Genomic DNA, 23010 nt, shown 5'->3' on the forward strand with positions numbered 1-23010 from the left:
ACTAGGCTTGCAGAGAGGAAAGCTACCCCATCCCACCCAGCTCTCTCCAAAGCAAAACCTGTCTCCTCTCTAACTCCAGTCTCCGCAGTGCCTCCAGGAGAAAGCCCTCCCTTGGCTGGCTCTCCACATTCCAGCCTCTCCCTACCTTTCTAATGTTATCTGCTGCCAACAGGTCTCCTACACTCCGGCCCCAGAACATGATGGTTTATTCCCCAAACTTACCCCGCCTCTCACACCTCTGCATCTTTGCACATGCTGTTCCCTCTGCCTGGAAAGTTCTTTCCCCTCCTCATGGCTTGGTGAATTCCTCATTCTGTAGGACTCACCCCACGTGGCCTTGAGGCAGGGAGTCTCTGTAGGAACTCAGTCCCTCCTGCACTGTGCTCCCGCTGAACCATGCACGGTCGAGATTGTGGTCTTGAGTGCAACAACCTGGGTTTGCACCCTGGCTTTGCTATGTGTATGAGCTAGGAATTGCTTCCATAATGCTGCGTAACAGGCTACCTCACAATTTGGGGGCTTACAGCAAGCCTTTATTTTTCTCACTTATTGGCATAGGGAGAGAGTAAAGAACTGAGATAGAGTAATAGTTGGTATTTATTGCACAGTTACTAGATGCCAGGTGCTGTGAGCATACATGTATTCTTTCATTTACTCCTCATGCCAACCCTGTATGGTGAGCATTTTTAACCGGTTTTAGAGTTGAGGAGATAAATAAACGTCCAGAGAGGTTACAGAACTTGCCCTGGGTAACACAGCTGGTGAGCAACAGAGCTAAGACGTGAACCCAGGCAGAATACAGCCACGTGCCGCACTGCTTTGCTGCTTCCAGTGAATAGATGGTCTTGTTTTGGGGAAAGGATAAGAAGGGGTTCAGGACAGCTCAGGCACCACACACTGGTCCTTTCTCTTACTTTGGTCCACTGAAACCCTTCCTGATGGTCTCCGGGCTCACAGCCTGACCTCTGGAGCCTTTTGACTCCTTTCAGGGACTTGACTTAGGCCTTCCCAGGAATCCAGCCTCCCTGGAGACCCTGTGCTTCTAGAGCCGAGCCTGGCACCTGGGAGGGCAGCTGCATGATGCACAGGTTCCCAGATAGGTCTCCCTTCCAAGGTTCTGGACTCAAAGGAGTACAGGGCTCTGCAATCCTGGAGCAGTAGGGTCATCAGGCCTTACCCAGCTGGCCTGAGTTGGAGGAGGGCAGGGAAGGGAGGTGTCCTCAGCTGCCCCCTGGGGCTGCTCTCATGCTGCCTGGGCTGGAAAAAGGACCCAGAGCAGCGCAGGGCGGGGAAGGAAGTGTCCAGGCTCCGCAGCTTCACTCTTTGAGAACAGTTCTGGGTAGCAGGTGAGAGCCAGGCTTTCATCTGGGCCTGCTACCAACTGAGTGGCCCTGGGCAAGTAGCATTCTCCCAAGCCTGTTACCTCATCTACAAACCGAGATCATGACAAAACCCCATCATGGGCCTACAGTGCACAAAGGGGCTTTGCATGAGCCTGGCACATGGCAACCGGTCCATCAGTGACCCCTATTCTTATTTTCATTATTTTTGTCATTCAGCTGTCAACTATCCACGGTCAAGTTTCATGGTTAAGTGACTTTTCTCCCCCAAGCATACCTCCAGGTCCACTTCCCAGAGCCTGAATACACCCAGAGCTATATGACCTGGTACACATCTTTCTCCCCTCTCGGCCTCAGTTTTTCTATCCATAAAATGCAGGGCAACACACCACCTGGCAGGAATGCATGAAGCCAAATGAGATAATATAACAGTCCTGAGTCCCCTTTCTGAGCCTCAGCTCACCAATTTGTAAAATGGGTTAATAGGGTTGTCTAGATCAAAGGCGATAATCATGACAACAGTGTAGCACATGGCTCTGCGCACAGCAAGAGTTTTATAAGCTATGGCTTTAAAAACAAGACAAGGTGTTCCAAAAATGGAAGCTGAAGCCAAATCACCTTATAAGTTTTAAATTTTTATTCACTATGATAGACTATACCCCATCACGTAGAACATAATCTCCATAATGTCCTTCCTTGTTTTCATTTCCTATACCCTGTCTCTTCTAAATGATTGGATTTTCTGTGTCACTTTTCCTATCCATGTGGGTAAGGGAGATTTAACTAATTTTTAAGGGTTTGTCTGAACCCGTTGAAGCTAAGACCTATTTCATCCTATTACATTATGATTATATGCATTTGGTTATAATAAAGAAAAACATGTTCCTCTAGTATCTTGCAGCTGACAAAGAACCTTCATACCAAACGTTTTATTTAATCCTCCGAACAATGCTGACAGGTTGGTATTATGCTTATCTGCATTTTACAGGTAATAAAACCGAGGCCCAGAGAGAACAAGGAGGCTTGCCCAAGGTCACAGGGTGAGTTAGGGATAGTGCCAGGACTTGGATCCTGCCATCACGGCCACAACTGTCTCTCTGAATGGACTCAAAGCTCCCTGAGGGCAGAGCAGGGTCCTTCCCCGACAGTCTCCTCTCAGCTCTTCATCCATCAGGCTGCATACTCCCAAGACAGGGGAGGGGTGTCTCCCCATGCCGCCTGGGCCAGGTCTTAGCACACCAGAGGAGAGGACAACCCCTGCTTTTGTTGGTTCAGTATGTACTGGGGGTCTACTATGTGCGGGGATTCCTCAGCCCCACTCCCGGTGGGGGACGTTACACTAGGGAGAAGAAAGTGGGGTTTGTGTGTGTGCGTGTGGTGAGGAAGATCGTCGCTGGGCTAACATCTGTACCAATCTTCCTCTAGTTTGCATGTGGGATGCCGCCACATACGGCTTGATGAGCGGTGTGTAGGTCTGCACCCAGGATCCAAACTTGTGAACCCCGGGCAAGAGGAGCGCAACCTTAACCACTATGCCACTGGGCTGGCCCCTGAAAGCGAGTGTTTTAATAGAGGTCCAAACAGTGAGCCTTGGGCTTCAGGGGAAGCTACCTGAGAGGTCTTTGGGTGGGAACTTGAATAAGACGGGGGCACAGAGGTGGGCTGGAGCTCCGCAGGCGGAGCGATGAAGATGGGAAGGTCGGTTGTATCTCCACCAGAAGCCGCCTAGTGAGGGTGGACTGTGTGGGTCTGCGTGGCTTCGGGACCGGGCCGCGGGCTCTCGCTGGGAACCTTCTCCCGCTCCTGCTACGACGTGCCCCCACCGGCAGCCGCCCGGCCTCGGGAGCCGAGGTTCAAGTCAGCCGGAAGCGGAGGCCGCTGAGCCGCAGCCTCCGCAGCGCCACCGCCGGACTTGCGCAACCATTTCTGCTCTCTGGGCCCCCGTGTCCCCATCTGCACGATGACCCCAGGCCCTCCCAAGACTCCGTCGTCCGGGTGGGGGTGACCCCTCTCGCCCCCGTGCAACCCGCGGACGCGGCGTGGGAGAGGAAGCTTGCGCAAGGCCAGCCCCGAGCCCGGAGTGAGCGCCGCCGCCCGCCGCCCCCCGGCCCTCCCCCGGGCTCGGGGCGGAGCCGCTGCGCCTTTATCCGTGCGCTCGCCGCCCGCCCCGCGCCCAGCGCTGCTCGGCCGCAGGTACTGGGTGGGGGGCGCGTGGGGGGTGGGGGGCGCGTGGGGGGCTGCGGGCGGCTCAAGGCTGGGCTGGGCTGGACGGGGGCCGGTCGCGTGAGCAGGCGGGAGGGAGCCCCGGCAGGCCTCTGTCGCCGGAGAGGGCGCACCTCCGGTCAAGAGTGGGAGGACGCCAGGGGACCAGCTGGAGGGGGCGCCGCCGCGAGGGAGTGGGAGCAGGAAGGAGGCTCAGAGCGGGAGCATCTCCGGGAGGAGTGGAGGAGGCCGGAGGAGGCAGGGAGGCAGAGAGGCAGAGCCGGAGGGGGAGGACGTCTGTGAGCGAGCGGCAGAGGACCGGGCTGGCCTGGGAGGGCCTCGGAGTCCTGCAGGAAGCTAGGCAGGACTGGAGGAGGAATCTGGGGAGACTCTGGGGGCAAAAAGGAGTGTGAGTACCTGGAACTAGGTGATGTGAGGGGCTCCCAGCTGGGAAACCGGAAACAATGGGAACAGCGCTGCTGGGGTCCAGGAGGGCACTTGTTCCAAAGGAGCCTAGCCCCGTGGGGATGAGGAAAGCTCCCTTCGTGTCAGGAGAGCATGGGGGTTCCCCTCACTCAGTGAGGGAAGGGGAAGGAGCCCCACAGCACTTTCCTCAAGCCCACAGGCTTTGAGGACCCCCAGAGGTTTCCCTGGGTCAGGCTCCCCCCCCCCCCCCCCCCACCGCAGGCCTGGTGGGAGGATGGGGCCAGGTCAGGCCAAGGCTGAGAAGTCTGAGAGTCTGATGGATTCTCAGAGCCTGGCTACCCCTGAGTACATGGCCCAGGACTCCATGTTTTAGCTCCTATGGGAGAGGAGCTCAGCCTCCAGGCATGGGCCTTGTGCCACCTCTGGGCTCCTTGGTGAGAGGCCACCCCTCGCCAGCTTCAGTTCTCCTGCCCAGCGAACTTGCTAGTTCTGCTTGCTGGTCAATGGTGAATCTCAGCTCCCTTTATTGCCCCCTGTGCTGGGTGACTGTAGCCAGCTCCCCTAACTTCTCTGGGCCTGCTTTTCTCCAGGTTCTTCCCTGTCCTCACAGCATTTGTGAGTCTGATCTCCACGAAAGAATTCCTGTAAGAGTTATCTCGTGCTGATCACACTTTTCAGGACAAATGGAGGCCCAAAGTGCAGTTACAAAAAACCACAAGTGGTTCCTGTTCAGTTTTGGAAGACATGGAAGGACTTTTTCTTTAAACACGTTGGGCCGAGTTGGGGAATTGGTTTGCACTGAGGGAGGTGACCCAGTTGTGGAGACAGCGAGTAGCCAGCCGGAGATGAAAACTTTGCTTGTATCATCTCTGGCCGCCCACTGGGCACCTGGGAGCTGAATACAGCAGATGGAGGGCAGGAGCACTGCTTTTGGAGTCAGACCCCTGTGCTCTGCCATCCTGCCCTCGCGGCTGTGACACCGGCTTAGTTGCAGGTTCAAAGAGTTGCTGGAGGGGAGAGGTGAAATGTGTGTGAAAGTCATTGGTAAACAGCAAGCCGCTGTAAGTTACTGCCCGCAGTGCCTGGTCTAGTTAGTAACATTTCAGGCTCTGCCCGACTGTGCTGTCCTTATCAGGACCCTTCAGGAGAGTTTACCTCTGACAGCCCGTGGTTAACACTGGCCTGGCCTTATCATTTTTATCCAATGGGGTTAAACTTTGCCTTCCATGGCAAGATAAAGCTCTCTTTAAGGGAGTGTGCTGAACAGTTGGGGCCAGAGAAACAACAATGAATATTTTGCATGTCAGAAAGGAGGCAAAAGAGGAAGTGGAATTATAACTCAATGATACTTAGGAGTTAGGAGTTCCAATAGGGCAGGGTGTTAAAACCCTTAGGTGTTCCCTTTAGCTGTTAAATAGCTGGGCTGTTAATTCTCTAAGGGCAGTGTTTTAACTGCTTTATTTGCTGCTGAGGCTCTAGCACCTGGCACATAGTAGGCCAGGAAGGGCCCTTTGAAGTCACTGGTGAATTCACTCTCTCCTTTGACAGGTGGAGAAACAGGGCCGAGAGCAGAAGGGACTTGTCCAAGGTCACACAGGGACTGAGTGGCTGAGCCAGGACTAGAAGCCAACAAAAACAGTGGAGCCAGTGCTGTGCCAGAGCCAACGCCTAGCATCTGTGACTTTGACTCTCACAAGAGCCCAAAAGGTGGCTATTATTATCCTTCGATTGTAAGTGAAGAAACAGGCTCAGAGAGGTTAAGGGATTTTAGCAAAGTCACACAGCTGGTAAGTTCCAGACCTGAAATCCCATTCTCACATAAAAATGGGGACCTGGCTTCTCTTGAAAGATGTGCCCGAGGTGAGTGGTAGACACCCTTCCTTGGAGCCGCAGCTCTCTCCAGTGCTCCATGGTCACTACCTGGGCGCCTTCCCTCTGGTCTGGATTTCCCTAGGCCCGTGGGCTTTTCATTGTGTGGGTGAGCTCCGTCAGGGCAGGGAGCCTGCCTGCTTCATTCACCGTGCGCCGCAGCTTTGCAGCCATGTGCCTGGCATATAGTGAGCGCGGAGTAAAACTATGGCATGGGTCTACCCGTGGCTCTCCTCTCCATAGCCCATTTCCTACCCCATCCTCCCAACCTGGTCTGCTATTTTTGCCCCCAGAGGGATTAGGGGACTCTGACAGTGTGTATCAGGTGGAGACCAGGAGGAACTAGGGGTGGCCAGCCTTGGTTGAGGAGGGAGGTGAGGAGGTTGACCTTGAGTTCAGGAAAAGGGGAATGTGAGCTGGGAGGGCTGGGGAGCTGCGACGGGAGAGGAGGAAGGAGCTGCTCAGGCTGATGGAGGAAGCCGGACTTGGAGCCTGGAGATCTCAGTTCTAAACTTCAGACAACCTGGAAGCCTTCCAAACCTGCAGGACATGCCCCGGCCTGGCCACGTGCCCCACGTGCCTGTCAGATTAACTGCCAGGGCGGGCCACCCACTTTTCCCTTCTGCCGGCTGCTGGGACTGCTAGGGCTGGGACCCTTGTCCCTGGGGGTTTCACTTCCCGTCTACCTCTGTTGGGTCTGGGGGCAAGTGCAAATCTTCAGGGCTCTGTGAATCCAGAAAGGTTACTCTGAATGGTCTTTGCTGAGAACACTTTAAGTAATAAATAAAGTCAGTGTCTCTAGAAGTCCAAACTCCCGCCAAATTCCCCTGGTCCCTAAATGCGCCCTCAGAGAAAGGTAAATGTTTAAAGAAACACAGATAACTTTCTAAGGCCCCCCAATCCAGTGGACCCAGCTATTGAGGGCTAAAAGAGGAATGAGTTTTTTAGAGAACCCCGAGGAAATCTCAGGCTGGAGATATTATTTATTTATTTATTTATTTATTATTGATTGATTGATTGATTGATTGAGGAAGATTAGCCCTGAGCTAACATCTGCTGCCAGTCCTCCTCTTTTTGCTGAGGAAGACTGGCCCTGAGCTAACATCCATGCCCATCTTCCTCTACTTTATATGTGGGATGCCTGCCACAGTATGGTGTGCCAAGCGGTGTCATGTCTGCACCCAGGATCTGAACTGGTGAACCCCGGGCCACCGAAGCAGAATGTGTGCATTTAACTGCTGCACCACCGGGCTTGCCCCTGGAGATATTTTAAATACTACTATTCTTAGTAGTAATTAGTTACTACTGCTATTAATAAATAATAATAGCAATCGTTTATTGAGTCTTGAAACTGTGCTAACACTTTCTTCTAATAAATTTTATCTTTGCAGCAGTCTATGAGGTAGATAATAATTCCCATGAGGGAGCTAAGGATAACGGAAGGGGAGTCGCCTGTCTTAGGTCACACAGCTAATATGTTACGGAATCAGGAGTCAGACCTGGTTTGTCTGAATCTGAAGTCCATCTCCTTCACGAGCCTTTATGTGTCGTTTCTCCTCTCTTCCTGACTTCCTTCCACTCTGATTCCCGGTGAGGAGCAGACAGAAGCCAGTCAAGTTTGCCCTGACATCCCTCAACCAGGCCCTGGACACCTGGTCTCAGCCCAGCTTTGCCTGCCTTGCCGTGTGATCTTGGGTAAGTCACAGCTTTTCGGCTAGCCCTCGCTTTCCCCAGATGTTTCACGCAGAGCTTAACCGTGGGCTTCTTTCTGCAGCTAAGGCCTGGCCAGGAGGGCAGAGTTTAGCCTGGATTTGACCGATGTGGGAGTGGTGATGGGGGGAGGGTAGAGGGGTGAAGGTTGTCTTTAGCCCCACCCTCTGGTGGTGACATCACACAAGACACCTCCAGTCCCTGGAAGTCCCACGCCTGGTGACCCTCACCTGTGGAAGTGCCACTCAGTACTTGGCCTCTGGCAAATTTGTCCCATCCTACAGCGGAAGTCATCAGCCCCCAGGCTTGAGAGAAACCCCTAGGTAACTAGCGCAGTATGGGAGGCTTGGAGGGGGCCGTGGAGGTGTCCTGGGCTGGAGTGGGAAGCCTGGAACCGGCAGATCCCGGCAGCCTGGTGGGCAGACTACGCAGAGGATGCCCTGAGGGTGCTGTCTGGATCCCCACCCTCACCCTTCCAGCTCATGCTGGACCCCTGCTCATTTCCCCTGGATCCAGGGCCCCTTTCCATGGAATCTGGAGATGGGAACTATTTCTGAAAGTAGACCTATTCAGATGGAATGGGGCCTCTGGCTGAGGTCTAAAGGAGATAGGGCGGCAGGATCTCTGTTATCTCAGTATGTGGCCTCTGGGTTCTGTGCTTAGAGCCTGTTGTGCTCGGGGAGGGGGAGGAGGCTGTGAGTGAGCTATCACCCCCATGATGGGGTAGTGAGCCAGGCCTTCCCTGGTGCAGAGCGAGTGGGTAGTGATAACTGGGGGAGACTGAGGTCTCTGGATGTGAATCCATTGCTAGAAACCCAAGGAAATAATTTATGGGAAAAGACTTGGGTACCTGCTTTCAACCAGTATTTTCTTTTCTTTTCTTTTTTTTTTTTTTTGAGGAAGATTAGCCCTGAGCTAACTACTGCCAGTCCTCCTCTTTTTTGCTGAGGAAGACTGGCTCTGAGCTAACATCCATGCCCATCTTCCTCTACTCTATATGTGGGATGCCTACCACAGCATGGTGTGCCAAGCGGTGCCATGTCTGCACCCCAACCAGCGAACCCCAGGCTCCCGAGAAGCAGAACCTGAGAACTTAACTGCTGCACCACTGGGCCGGCCCTAGAGACCAGTATTTTCCAAAGTAGTTCTGTGGGTGCAGATAGGTGTGACAGGAGGCAGGGCTGTAGCAGAGTGGCTAAGAGGTCCAGTCTCTGCAGTCAGAGAGCTGGGTTCAAATCCTGGCCCCACCTCTCTCTCTCTCTCTCTCTCTCTCTCTGACCTTGGGTAATGAGCTCTTAATCTCTCTGAATTTCACTATCCTCAACAAACAAAATGGGCATAATAATACCTATCTCACAAGCTAGTCATGAGAATTAATTGCAATGAGATTGTAAAGAGTGAGCATAGAGTAAACACTTATTACATTTGAGCTGGCTTTATAATATGTAACAGGAAAAGGCATCCTTGGCTACGTAAGGTTGGCAAATGTAGGTTCAACAAAGAGAAGCAGGTTTCTTTGCTGCAGGACTTCTCAGAGCCTTTAACATGCTGTTATGCCATAGAAAGTTCAAAGAGTGGGATGTGGAGCGTTGGACTGGACTTAGATCACAGGGACTCAGGAACCAGGCCACCATCGCATGTCGTCATTCCCTGGTCTTTGCCCTCGTGGTGCAATGGAAACCTTGCTGGACTGGGCAGTTCTGAGGAAGGCCTTCCTGTGTCCTTGATGTAAAACAAGGGAGCTGCACGAGATGCTTCCAGAGGCCTTTTCTGGCTCCCCGAGGTCCTGAGATGGGAAGACAAAGTTGTAGACCAGGGCGGAGGTCAGATTGTTGAGGCTGAAGCCCAGTCTGTCAGGGAGGAGAAGAAATCCAGTGCTGGCTCCCCAACAGCAAGGTGGGCCAGGGGTCTCATGCTCTGGATGGAAGTGGCCCCATTAATTAGTCCGTCAGCACGGTCTGCTTCTTAACCTGCCCTGTGCCCGGCTGTCTGGGAACAGAAAGGACAAGTATCATGTCGGGGCGCCCCTCGGGCGGTGCTGTGATGACTTAGCTCCCGCCTCCTCCCTGGACTAGGAAAGGCCAGACCCCAGAGATGACCTCAGAATGTAATGCAGGAGGAGCTTAGGGATGCAAATCGGACTGTGGCCTTTGCCTCTCAAGCCCTCTGCATTTACTTGGACCATGTGTGATAATTGGGTGACCTCGGGACGGGGCGATCCGGTGCTGGTGGCAGAGAACACAGTGCTTTATCCTGCCTGGATCTCCTTGTCTCTTACAGTGACTGGTGCAAAGGTAGTTGCAGTAAATATCTGGTGAACACTGAACAGAAAACCTGGATGCTGAGTCCAATCAGCTTGTTGGAGGGAGGTTGAGGGAGGGGAGTTGACTGGCAGGTGCCAGTTTTTCAATAGATGTTTGATTTAATGAATGACACAGTGAATAATGATAAGGCCGAATGAAGCAACTGGTATCAGACAAATAGTATATAATTATGAAATGATTAATAGCATTTGCTACCTCGTCTTGCAAAGGGCAGTTTAGGATGGTGGTTAAGATCCTAACTGAGTTCAGATCGTGTCTCTGCTGCTTTCTAGGTAGGTGGGTGGGCATGTACGTAACTTCTCTGTGCCTCAGTTTATTATCTGAAGAATGGGAATAATGATACTTCACAGGGTGTTCTGACGCTTAAATGAGTCAGTTACACATAGAATGCTTCAAACAGTGTCTGGCACACAGCAAGTGCAGTGTAAGCATTTGCTATGATTTGTTTTCCTCTCTGTAACCTCTGTCATACCATGAAGTTCCTGAGGACAGGGATCAAATCCCCTTCCACTCTGCCCTCCCCTGGATCCAGCACAGGACCTGAGGCAGAGAAGGGGCTCAGTAAGTGTTTGTTGAATGAATGAATGAATCTATTTTAAATGCTAAATTGTATAAGCCATTATAAGTTTCCCACAGGGGAAGCTAAGGAGGCAGTAAGGAGGTCCCCTGGAAATGGCAGCTTGTATTGGCCTTCAAGGATGTCAGTGGAGGGAAAGGAAGTTAGTACAGGATGTGACATTGGGTTATGTGGGAAATGAGGGTGGGAGCAGGTCCTGGGGTCTTGAATCCTTGGGTAAGGGGTTAGATTTGATTTATTTGCAATTAGCAACCATGGGTGGGTGTGGAAGGGCTGGAGGGGGCAACTTGAGTCGGGGGTATGGCTGAGTGAAAGCGTTGTTTTTATAGGATCAGTTGTTACCGGGGACTTTCAGGAAGAAAGTGGCATTCTGAGTTGGGTCTTGAAGGGTATGAAGTGTTGTCAGGATACTGTTATGTTGTTCTTTCATTCAACAAACATTGAGCACCAGCTACCTGCTAAGCCCAAGGGGTTCCCAAAATAATGAGACAAACCGCCTATCCTCAATGAGCTTACATTAACAATGTTAATGCCCATGACAAGTGATATAATGGTCACAGGATGGGTATCTGATGGTAGGCACTCAAGTAGAGGAGTCATCACAGGAGGTTCAGAGGGCCAGGGAAAGTATCACAGAAGAAATGGGTTTTGAGGGATGAGTAGGAGTTCGCCTGATATGCAAGAGGAGGAAAGTGTCTCAGGGGGAGGGAATAGCTTGTGCCAAGCTGCAGACATGAGAAACAGCAGGCCCAGGTGTTTGGTAAGGCTGTGGCTGGATGTGAAGTGCATTGTGGTTGAGCAATAAGGTTGGAAAAGGTAACAGGGACCAAATCATGTAGGGTAATGGAGGGTCAGTGAGAGACCCAGGCTGCTCTGAAGGGGCTAGAGGTAGAGGCAGTGGGTCTCTTAGCAAGGTCATTGTCACCACCAGGTGAACACTGATGGCAGCATGAACACAGGAGAGAACAGTGGGAGCTGCTGTGTGGAGCCTGGACTGGAAAGGAAATGGCTGAGATACTGAGCCTCCTTAAGTAATGCATTCCTCAAACATTTATTGAGCACCTATTATGTACCAGACACTGTTCTAGTCACTCGGTATACATCAGACAGCAGAACAATCGTGAGTCAGAATGAAGCTCTCCCTTAGGATGACTCCTCTCCTCTTAAATTCGGTGTAGGGATAAGGGGACAGGAGGAGGGAATAAGACCTGGCATCAGGGCTTCCCAGCTGCTGCTCACGTGGGTGACAGGCTGAGCACCCCAGCCTCCTGACTTTGCTCTCGCCTCTCTTCCAGCTCCTTGTCTGACCCACAGCCATGGCCACGTTGGTGGCCCAGAAGCTCAGCCACCTCCTGCCCAGTTTGCGGCAGGTCCACCAGGAGCCTCAGCCATCTGTGCAGCCAGATACTGTCTTCACAGTGGACCGAGCCGAGGTGCCGCCCCTCTTCTGGAAGCCATACATCTATGTGGGCTACCGGCCGCTGCATCAGACCTGGCGCTTCTACTTCCGCACTCTGTTCCAGCAGCACAACGAGGCCGTGAACGTCTGGACCCACCTGCTGGCGGCCCTGGTGCTGCTGCTGCGGCTGGCCGTCTTCGCGGGGACCGTGGACTTCTGGGGAGACCCGCACGCCCTGCCTCTCTTCATCATTATCTTCACCTCCTTCACCTACCTCTCCTTCAGTGCCTTGGCTCACCTCCTGCAGGCCAAGTCTGAGTTCTGGCATTACAGCTTCTTCTTCCTGGACTACGTGGGTGTGGCCGTGTACCAGTATGGCAGTGCCCTGGTGCACTTCCACTACGCCATCGAGCCCGCCTGGCATGCCCGGGTGCACAGCATTTTCCTGCCCATGGCTGCCTTTCTTGCCTGGCTCTCCTGCACTGGCTCCTGCTATAGCAAGTACACCCAGAAGCCCGGCCTGCTGGGCCGCACTTTCCAGGAGGTGCCCTCGGCACTGGCCTACGCCCTGGACATCAGCCCCGTGGTGCACCGCATCCTGGTTTCCGACCCTGCCACGGACGACCCGGCTCTTCTCTACCACAAGTGCCAGGTGCTCTTCTTCCTGCTGGCTGCCGCTTTCTTCTCAGCCTTCGAGCCTGAGCGCTGGTTCCCTGGCAGCTGCCATGTCTTCGGGCAAGGCCACCAGGTCTTCCATGTGTTCTTGGTGCTGTGCACGCTGGCTCAGCTGGAGGCCGTGGCGCTGGACTATGAGGCCCGCCGGCCCATCTATGAGCCTCTGCACACCCGCTGGCCCCACAACTTCTCCGGCCTCTTCCTGCTCACCATGGGCAGCAGTTTCCTCACTGCGTTCCTCCTGAGCCAGCTGGTACGGCGCAAACTCGATCGGAAGACCCAGTGAAGGGGGGTGGCATCTGATAGGGAGGGAGGTATAGTGGAGGTCCAGGGGTCCAGGCTTGGCTCCAGATGGGAACAAGTCCTGGTAAAGTTGTTTGTGTCTGGCCCGCGGTGACTCTCTGCGCACACCTCAGCTGCCACAGGCGGCACTGGCCAGTCCTTGGATTTGGGGATTGGCCGGGAACTGCTGGAGTCCATTCCTGGGCCTGCCCCAGTTCCCTGCCCTAGGAGAGGGGAAGAGAGAAAGATGTGGGCCACCCTGATTTGCCTCCCCACACTGCCTTTCACTAGGATAAGGATGGGGGGGTCAGTTAGGGCCAGGACCCTGGTTTGGGGCTTCCAGATTACCTGAGAGGGGGTGAAGGTGGGATTAAGGCCAGTCCGATTTGAGCTGAGAGGCAGGGGAGGCCTCAGCAGCCCCCTTACCCAGGTTTCCTGGGTGGATAGGGAAGGGGCGGGCCCCAAGTGTGTGCAGGAGCTTACTGTGCCTTGAACCCCAGCCTGGAGGTTTGGAGCTCCAGGGAGCCCCCAAAGGTAGAAGAGTGTGCCAGGTGGAAATGGATCCCATCCAGTGCCCCACACCTCTTCAGTCACTGCCCTAGATGGTGAGCCCCAATGGTGTAGCTCTGGCCTCCGTGTCCCACCCATCCTGTTCCCAGCCTCTCTCCTGGTTCCCTTGTTCACGATTCAGTTATCCAGTACGTGTTTCCTAGGCCTCTGCTCAGAGGTACACCACCGACTGGGCCCCGTGGATCCATACGAGATGATGAAGACTTTAATAATGGAATGAACTGTCAGGGGAAGCACTGAGGAGCGAATAATCAGTGTAGCCTGGGACCCTCAGGGTCTTGGGTTGGGAAGGGTGAGTAGGAGTTTGCAGATGCAGGAAGGACCTTCCCGGCAGAGGGAAAAACCTGTACAAAGGCCAAGAGGTATGGAAGGAGGAGTTCAGTGGGGCTGGAGCTGGCGGTGATCTGGACTCTGATGTGTCCTAGATGCAATAAAGTGACTGTGCTAACAGCTGCCTCTTTGCTTTTTGTCTCCTGTCCCAGCGAGGGGCCAGGAGGAGGTTTTCCCAAGGAAACTGGGGCTCCTGGGGGTGGGCACAGGGAGAAGGGGGGCAGTTCCTGTTTTATGTTTGCCTGGCGTGTGGGCTTGGGGCTTTATACACTATATAAGTGAACTTTTTTTTTGGCAGGAAAGGCGGAGGCGTTTTGTTACTAAATAAGTTTTAGAAATTAAAAGAATGTGTTTAAAATATACATAATTGCACCTTATAATTTGACAAAGATTTCATTTTTTGGTCTTTCCTTCAGTCAAGGAGGATTTTATACATTAACTTTTGTAATATTGTTATATGTAACTTTTGTAATAGTGCATTTTCTACAGTACACAAGCAATATATGTACAGCGAAGGAAAATTAGGAAGTACAGATAAGAAAAGAACAAAACTCCAAATGAATAAGAAATATGGCTGTACTGCTAAAATATCCTACTATATAAATATGACATCTATGGGGATTGTGGTTAGGGTGGAAGGACGGGTGGGTTGCCAGCATTTTTGCATTTCTGAGGGGCTTTGAGAATTTACAAAGTAGTTTCACAAACCTCGTTTGATCCTCTTTAAAATCCAAGGCCACATAGTAAGCCGTGAAGGCAGGACTGAAAGCTAGTTCTTGACTCCAAATTTTTAGCATTCATGGTTTTCTAAGTCCTCTCCCATGTGGTTTCACACTTATGCTTAGATTTCTTTTTTCTTTTTGAATTACAAAAGTAATTCATTTAGGGTCACCATTTAGGGTCCTGTGGAGGACCCTGGCGCACCTGAGCCTCGGCTCCATCCTTCCTTTTGGGATGATTGTGAGGATTCAGCGATGAGACAAGGAAAACCCTGAGCCCCCGGTAGTTATTACTTTACAGTAAGAAAGTGCAACTAATTGAGCCAAAAGAAAAAACACATTCCTTGTGCTATGCTGCGAAGGCGATCACACAGCATAGGCTCCGGAAAGCAACTCCTGAACGAGAACAGAAAGAGCGTGAAGGCTTTCCACACCTGAGAGGAAGGGCGTGGGGGAGGCGTCGGGCGGGGCTTAGGGGAGGGGGCGGGGCCTTACGGGGGCGGGGCCGACGCTGGGGGCGGGGCCTGCGCCGGGGCGGCCGCGGCCGCGGCGCAGCCCCGCCCCCAGCGTTGGCGGGAGATCCAAAGTTGCCCTGGTGGCGGCGGTTGCGGCGGTTCCCTGAGGCGGCTGGAGCCCCAGCCCTTGTTCGGTCGGCTCGGCCTCCGCACCCGCCATGAGGCGGAGAGGCCCCGAGGAGGAGGCCTGCGGCGTGTGGCTGGACGCGGCGGCGCTGAAGAGGCGGAAAGTGCAGGTGGGACGCTGGAGCGCGAGCGTCGGGGGAGGGGTCGGGGCCTGGCGGCCTGAGAGGAGACGAGCTCCTGGCGCCGCTGGGCGAGGGAGGTGACGTCGGGGACCGAGAAGGAACAGCTTTGGGAATTCCGAGCGAGAGGGATTGGAGGCTGAAGAAGGAGGAAGAAATGGGGTTGGGGAAGGGTGTCGGTAAATGAGGCGGAAGGAAGGAAGCCCGGAGGGGTCGGGAGAGCGGGACGGCGAGGCTTCGAGAGGTGCGGAGGGGCGGAGGGAACATTCGCTCCGAGGAGCTGAGAGGAGCAGACTCCTCAGGCACTCGGAACCTCTGTGCGGTGGCGGGAGGCGAGGCCCGGGTGTTGGGAGATGGTGCGCATGCAAATTTATGAAATCCTCCTCCTGAGGGCCCGCCGGGTTGCAGGCCGTCTGCCTGCCCGGAACCAGTACCTTCAGGGGAAAGAGTAGAAGAGACGGGAAGGGGAGCTGGCCTCGTATTTGTTGAGCATCCTCTAGGTGCCAGCTGCTGTTAAATGTTTAAGATGCATTATATATATCATCACCCTTAGGAGAACGAGGAAACTGAGGCTGAGTAACTCAGGTTCACCCAACTAGGAAGGGTCGGCCATCACACCCAGGTTTCTCGCATATGCAAGATTCTCTGTTAGAAACATTACGAAGAAACAAAAGTATGAGAGAACAATCTTAATGCTTATTGAGCATTTTATGCTGGGCATTGTGCTAAGTATTTCAGATATGTTTTGTCTGTTTGGTACTATTCTGTGGTATATAGTATAATTCCCATTATACGTAAGAAATACCTAGACACTAAAGGCAGGATTCTTGCCCTCAAGTTGCTTACAGTCTTATGGGGAAGAAAAGAGATGGACAGATAATAATAATGATACCTAACATTTATTGAGTGCTTACTGTGTGTCAGGCACTTTGCTGAGATATTACATGCCTTATTGACGGCAGCTACTCACAAAAATTCGGTGAAGTAGATACTGTCATTATCTCTGTTGGATAGATGAAAAAATTGAGGCTTAGATTAAGAAATGTACCCAGGTAATCAGGGTTTCAGGCCCAGTTCTGACTGCTGCAAAGCCCAGTGCTCCTACCCTCTACAAGGCAGAAAAATGTCCAGATGAGTGGTCTCAAGGGAAATGTGATTTTGGGGGCTAGAGAGATGATCATGATTTGGGGTTATCAAGGAAGATTTAACCAAGCAGATAGAAGGGGATTGGAGATGGGAAGGGTGCGCTGGATTTGGATAGTTTGGGCAGTAGTCTAAAGACCAGATGGTCAACCTAATCTAAACCATGAATGAGAATTTTTTTCTGTAGGTGGCTACAGCTTGCTTGAATAAGATCAACTGAGGACTGTTAAAAAGCATCTTACAACTAAAGTCATTTTTTGAGAAGTAACAAATGAACCACATGCTCCTTTAAAAAAATTTTAAACTTAAAAATGTTTTTGGAATAGGTGATACATTCATGTGGTACATAATTCAAAATGTGTAGGATGTGCAGTGAAATATCTCCCTAATACCCCTGGTCATCCTTCCCCATCTCAGAGGCCACAACGTTCTTGTGTATCCTTTCAGAGATATTCTATGCATCTGTAAGCAAACTTGTATCTTGTCTTTGTTACAAATAGTAGCATATTATATATTGTCCTACAACTTGCTTTTTTCACTTATTGCATGTTATGAATCATTTCATATGCATTGATAAAGAGCTGCTTCATTCATTTTTTTTTTAAAGATTTTATTTTTTTCCTTTTTCTCCCCCAAACCCCCCAGTACATAATTGTATATTCTTAGTTGTGGGTCCTTCCAGTTGTCACATATGGCTTGCCGTCTCAACATGGCCTGATGAGCGGTGCCATGTCTGCACCCAGGATTGGAACCAGCAAAACCCTGGGCCGCCGCGGAACGCGTGAACTTAACCACTCAGCCACAGGGCTGGCCCCTGCTTCATTTATTTTAAAGACTATGTAGTATTCCAATATTTGGAATAATATCCATTAATGTGACAGTATTGTCTTAGTCCGCTTGGGTTGGGTTCCGGTGAGGACTTCCTTCTTGGCTTGTAGGTGGCCACCTTCTCACTGTGTGCTCACGTGGCCTTTCCTTGGTGCACACTGTGGGGACGAGGGGAAGAGAAAGAGAAAGGGGCAAGGAGAAGGGGAAGAGAAAGAGAAAGGGGCAAGGAGAAGGGGAAGAGATGGAGGTAGATAGACGTGTGTGTATTTGGCTTGGAGAACAGCAAGAAGGCCAGTATGGCTGGAGCAGAGCGAGGCAGAGAAAAAAGGAGTAGATGAGGTCTAAAAGGTGTGAGAGGGCATACATGGCCAGATCCTGCCTTGTGGGGTTAGGGTTTCAACAGTTTTGGGAGGATACAGTTCAGTCCATAGCAAGTATGTACAGCTGTTCCCCAACTTACAGTGCTTTGGCTTATGATTTTTCAACTTTATGATGGTGCGAAAGCAACACACATTCAGTAGAAGCCATACTTGGAATTTTGAATATTGCTCTTTTCCCAGGCCAGCAATATGTAGTTAGATACTATCTCGTGACGCTGGGCAGCAACAGTGAGCCATAACTCTCACTCGGCCAGGCGATCATGAGGGTGAACAACTGATTCACTGAGAACCATTCGGTACCCATACAACCATTCTGTTTTTCACTTCAGTAAAGTATTCAATAAATTATGTGAGATATTCAACACTTTATTGTGAAATAGGCTTTGTGTTAGATGGTTTTGCCCAACTTTAGGCTAACGTAAGTGTTCTGAGTACGTTTACCGTAGGCTAGGCTAAGCTATCATGTTCAGTAGGTCAGGTGTATTAAAGACATTTTTTTTTATTGAGTTATTGATAGGTTACAATCTTGTGAAATTTCAGTTGTACATTAATGTTTGTCAGTCATGTTGTAGGTGCACCACTTCACCCTTTGTGCCCACCCCCCACCCCACCTTTCCCCTGGTATCCACTAAACTGTTCTTAGTCCATAATTTTAAATTCCTCATATGAGTGGAGTCATACACAGATTATCCTTCTCTCGCTGGCTTATTTCACTTAACATAATTCTCTCAAGGTCCATCCATGTTATTGCAAATGGAATGATTTTGTTCTGTTTCGCAGCTGAGTAGTATTCCATTGTATATATGTACCACATCTTCTTTATCCATTCGTCTGTTGCTGGACACTTAGGTTGCTACCACATCTTGGCTATTGTAAACAGTGCTGCAATAAACATTGGGGTGCATAGGACTTTTGGGATTGCTGACTTCAAGCTCTTTGGATAAATACCCAGTAGTGGGATGGCTGGATCGTATGGTAGTTCTATTTTTAATTTTTTGAGGAATCTCCATACTGTTTTCCATAGTGGCTGCACCAGTTTGCATTCCCACCAGCAGTGTATGAGGGTTCCTTTTTCTCCGCAACCTCTCCAACATTTGTTGCTATTAGTTTTAGATATTTTTGTCATTCTAACGGGTATAAGGTGATATCTTAGTGTAGTTTTGATTTGCATTTCCCTGATGATCAGCGATGATGAGCATCTTTTCATGTGCCTATTGGCCATCCGTATATCTTCTTTGGAGAAATGTCCGTTCATGTCTCCAGCCCTTTTTTTTTTTTTTTAAGATTTTTTTTTATTTTTTCCTTTTTCTCCCCAAAGCCCCCCGGTACATAGTTGTGCATTCTTCGTTGTGGGTTCCTCTAGTTGTGGCATGTGGGACGCTGCCTCAGCGTGGTCTGACGAGCAGTGCCATGTCCGTGCCCAGGATTCGAACCGACGAAACACTGGGCCGCCTGCAGCGGAGCGCGCGAACTTAACCACTCGGCCACGGGGCCAGCCCCTCCAGCCCATTTTTTGATTGGGTTGTTTGATGTTTTGTTGTTGAGTTGCGAGAGTTCTTTATATATTATGGATATTAAGCCTTTGTCAGATACATGACTTGCAAATATTTTTTCCCAGTTAGTGGGTTGTTTTTTTTGTTTCAATCCTGTTTTCATTTGCCTTGAAGAAGCTCTTTAATCTGATGAAGTCCCATTTGTTTATTCTTTCTGTTGTTTCCCTTCTCTGAGAAGGCATGGTGTCCAAAAAGATCCTTTTCATACTGATGTCAAAGAGTGTACTGCCTACGTTTTCTTCCAGAAGCCTTATGGTTTCAGGTCTCACCTTTAGGTCTTTGATCCATTTTGAGTTTATTTTGGTGAATGGTGAAAAAGAATGGTCAATTTTCATTCTTTTACATGTGGCTTTCCAGTTTTCCCAGCACCATTTGTTGAAAAGACTTTCTTTTCTCCATTGTATGCCCTCAGCTCCTTTGTCAAAGATAAGCTGTCCGTAGATGTGTGGTTTTATTTCTGGGCTTTCAATTCTGTTCCATTGATCTGTGCACCTGTTTTTGTACCAGTACCATGCTGTTTTGATTACTGTAGCTTTGTAGTATGTTTTGAAGTCAGGGATTGTGATGCCTCCCGTTTTGTTCTTTTTTCTCAGGATTGCTTTAGAAATTCGGGGTCTTTTGTTGCCCCATATGAACTTTAGGATTCTTTGTTCTAATTCTGTAAAGAATGTCATTGGGATTCTGATTGGGATGGCGTTGAATCTGTAGATTGCTTTAGGTAGAACGGACATTTTAACTATGTTTATTCTTCCAATCCATGTGCATAGAATGTCTTTCCATCTCCTTATGTCGTCATCCAATTCTCTCAGAAAGGCCTTGTAATTTTCATTATATAGGTCCTTCACTTCCTTAGTTAAATTTACCCCAAGGTATTTTATTCTTTTTGTTGCGATTGTGAATGGTATTGTATTCTTGAGTTCTTTTTCTGTTGGTTCATTACTGAAGTATAGGAATGCTACTGATTTATGCAAATTGATTTTATACCCTGCAACTTTGCTGTAGTTGTTGATTACTTCTAACAGTTTTCCAGTGGATTCTTTGGGGTTTTCTATATATAAGATCATGTCGTCTGCAAACAGCGAGAGTTTCACTTCTTCTCTCCCTATTTGGATTCCTTTTATTCCTTTTTCTTGCCTGATTGCTCTGGCCAGGACCTCCAGTACTATGTTAAATAAGAGTGGTGTTAGAGGGCATCCTTGTCTCTTTCCTGTTTTCAGGGGGATGGCGTTCACTTTTTGCCCATTGAGTATGATGTTGGCTATGGGTTTGTCGTATATGGCCTATTAAAGACATTTTTGACTTAGGATATTTTCAATTTATGATGGGTTTATCAGGACGTAATCTCATCATAAATTGAGGAAAATCTGTGTATTTATTTATATTTACCAATCCTTTATTGATAACAAGTTATCTCCAATCTTTTGCTATTTAAAACACTCCTGCAATGAGGAATTTATACACATATCTTTTTGCACATACAGGAATGCATCTGTAGGATGAATTTCTAGAAGTGGAATTACTGGTCAAAGAATGTCTCTGTTTTTAAAATTAAACTTTGAAACATATAACTTTGTTTAGTGAATACTAAAGTCTCTCCCTTCTATCCAATAATTAGAGTTTGGGTCACTTCCTGAATCTGAAACACATTTATTTTCTACAATGCAGGAATTTCTGAGAGGATCCTGTGTCAGCTGTAGCATTTTATGTTAACTAAGTTAAATCAGCAGTTTAAAGTTATCTTGCTTCCTTGGTAACCTTTTTGTTCTTCTCTGGTTTGTGAATTAGTATGCAAAAAAGATGAGATTTATCATATTACAGCACTGATAGAATGGTGACCTTTTTTCCCCCAAAATATAGAGGAGAAGGCTAATTTATGGATGGTAGGGAAATATATATATTTATCAAAAGTGATTGAAATGTTCAGTGGGTATTTACTACTCTTTGAATTAGGAATATTTGAAAGCAGATAACAGCGTCCCCCATACCAAGGCCCAGGTAATGAGGCCAAGGCTGCCATGCCTCCGTGGTAGTCGTCCCAGGAGAGAAGCAAACAGCACTGTCTGCTATTTTGGGGAGAGTGGGAAGTAGTTTGCAGTCTGGCCAGAAGATAGAGGAGTATGTTTGCTTCTCTCCTGGGACGACTACCCACGGAGGCATGGCAGCCTTGGCCTCATTACCTGGGCCTTGGTATGGGGGACGCTGTATTTGTTTTCATTTCAGTTTTTTTTATTATGAGAGTAATATATGTTTGTGAAAAAATGAATCAAATAGTGTAAAATTGTGCTAAGTAAAAACCAAAAAGCTAGGGGCCGGCCCGGTGGTGCAGTGGTTAAGTGTGCATGTTCCACTTCGGTGGCCCAGGGTTCACCGGTTTGGATTCCAAGTGCGCACATGGCACTGCTCAGCAAGCCATACTGTGGTAGGCATCCCACATATAAAGTAGAGGAAGATGGGCCTGGATGTTTGCTTAGGGCCAATCTTCTTCAGCAAAAAGAGGAGGATTGGCAGCAGTAAGCTCAGGGCTAATCTTCCTCAAAAAAAAAAAATAGCCTCAGTGGCAGTGGCTACTGTTAACAATTTGGTATCCTTCAAGACATTTTCTATGTGTATATAAATAAATGTCTTTTTCCCTCAGAAATGAGATTATATCAAACATATTGTTCTGCTGTTCACCTTTCACTAAATATATGAGGGAGAACTTTTATTTGGGACATACAGGTTTTAGCCTGGATTTTTAAAAATGCCATTTTAATTTACATAATATTTAAATTTTGTATTTTAACTTTGTTGCCTCTATTTGAAAACATTGAGAAATATTTCTAACAGGTTTTTCTATACGTTGAAGAGGGAAAAAGATTTAGTGTGTGATTTTATAGTTGCTGTCTCTTAGGCATATTACATTTAAAATGTCATTATAACTCAAAAAACAATGTCTATTTCTTATCTATAATACAGTGTAGTTCCTTACCCTTGGAATACGTAGCAGGGAAGGAGAAGTGGACATAACTCAGAGGGAGACAGAAATGTAAAGATATCAGAAATCTTGGCTGAGTCATCCGTGGTTTCTGGGCCAGCCTGGGCAGAGCACTAAATGCCACTCAGACATTCTGCAACTTTACGAACACTGAGTCCATCAGCAAATCCTCTGGCCTTCAAATGTGCTTAGAATCTCATCGTTTCCAACTATTTCCCCCACTGCCACCTGAGCCAGAGTGACCCTTTGCTCACTGTTAAGTTTAAAACCATCTAGTGGTTTCCTATCTTCCAATGAAAACCAAAATCTTCTTTAAGGCCCACAAGGCACGATCTGGCCATGTATGCCCTCTCACACCTTTTAGACCTTGTCTACTCTTTTCTCTGCCTCACTCCAACCATAGTGACCTTCTTGCTGGCCTTCGAGCCAAACACCCCTGTGCTTGGGACTTTTGTATACCTCTGCCTGAAGTGTACAGGGATTAGAATGCCACATGCGGGGCCCGCCCGGTGGCGCGGTGGTTAAATCCACACGTTCTGCTTTGGCGGCCCAGGGTTTGCCGGTTCGGATCCTGGTGTGGACCTACGCACCACTTGGCAAGCCGTGCTGTGGCAGGTGTCCCCCATATAGTAGTGGAGGAAGATGGGCACAGATGTTAGCGCAGGGACGGTCTTCCTCAGCAAAAAGAGGACGATTGGCAGCAGATGTTAGCCAGGGCTAATCTTCCTCAAAAAAAAAGAATGCCGCATGGTTCTGCTGCTTCATTTGTTCACGCATCAACTTATCAGTGAGTCCTTTTCTTGACCACCGTAAAATAGCTTTTCCTGTATCCCCTACTCCTCATGCTCTCTAACTACTTTAGTCTTGCTTTATTTTTCTCCATACCACTTTTCATCATCAGACATACTATATACTATATATTTACTTGTTCATTTATTGTCTTTCGTTC

General features: G+C 49.5%; 2 protein-coding genes across 8 annotated transcripts in view; both read left to right on the forward strand.

Annotated features, from left to right (window-relative positions):
• Positions 1-3279: 3279 nt before the first annotated feature.
• On the forward strand, positions 3280-13822 carry PAQR7 (progestin and adipoQ receptor family member 7). 7 transcript variants are annotated; one of them, XM_046663343.1, is made up of 4 exons: positions 3280-3533; positions 5517-5755; positions 7436-7532; positions 11744-13822. In XM_046663343.1, exon 4 carries the CDS (start codon positions 11765-11767, stop codon positions 12806-12808), a length of 1044 nt encoding a protein of 347 aa, XP_046519299.1. In that variant the 5' UTR covers positions 3280-3533; positions 5517-5755; positions 7436-7532; positions 11744-11764; the 3' UTR covers positions 12809-13822. The 7 variants fall into 7 exon arrangements, with proteins under 7 accessions (XP_046519299.1, XP_046519297.1, XP_046519301.1 ...); XM_046663341.1 differs by having other exon boundaries at positions 7439-7532; XM_046663345.1 differs by having other exon boundaries at positions 5517-5675; positions 7439-7532.
• Positions 13823-15096: 1274 nt separating this feature from the next.
• AUNIP (aurora kinase A and ninein interacting protein) overlaps positions 15097-23010 on the forward strand; it is a 30597-nt gene continuing 22683 nt past the window's right edge. The window contains 1 exon segment of the mRNA XM_046662342.1: positions 15097-15174. Coding sequence (XP_046518298.1) covers positions 15097-15174 — 78 coding nt within the window.

Source organism: Equus quagga, chromosome 5 (assembly GCF_021613505.1).
Source record: "Equus quagga isolate Etosha38 chromosome 5, UCLA_HA_Equagga_1.0, whole genome shotgun sequence".
NCBI lineage: Eukaryota > Metazoa > Chordata > Mammalia > Perissodactyla > Equidae > Equus > Equus quagga.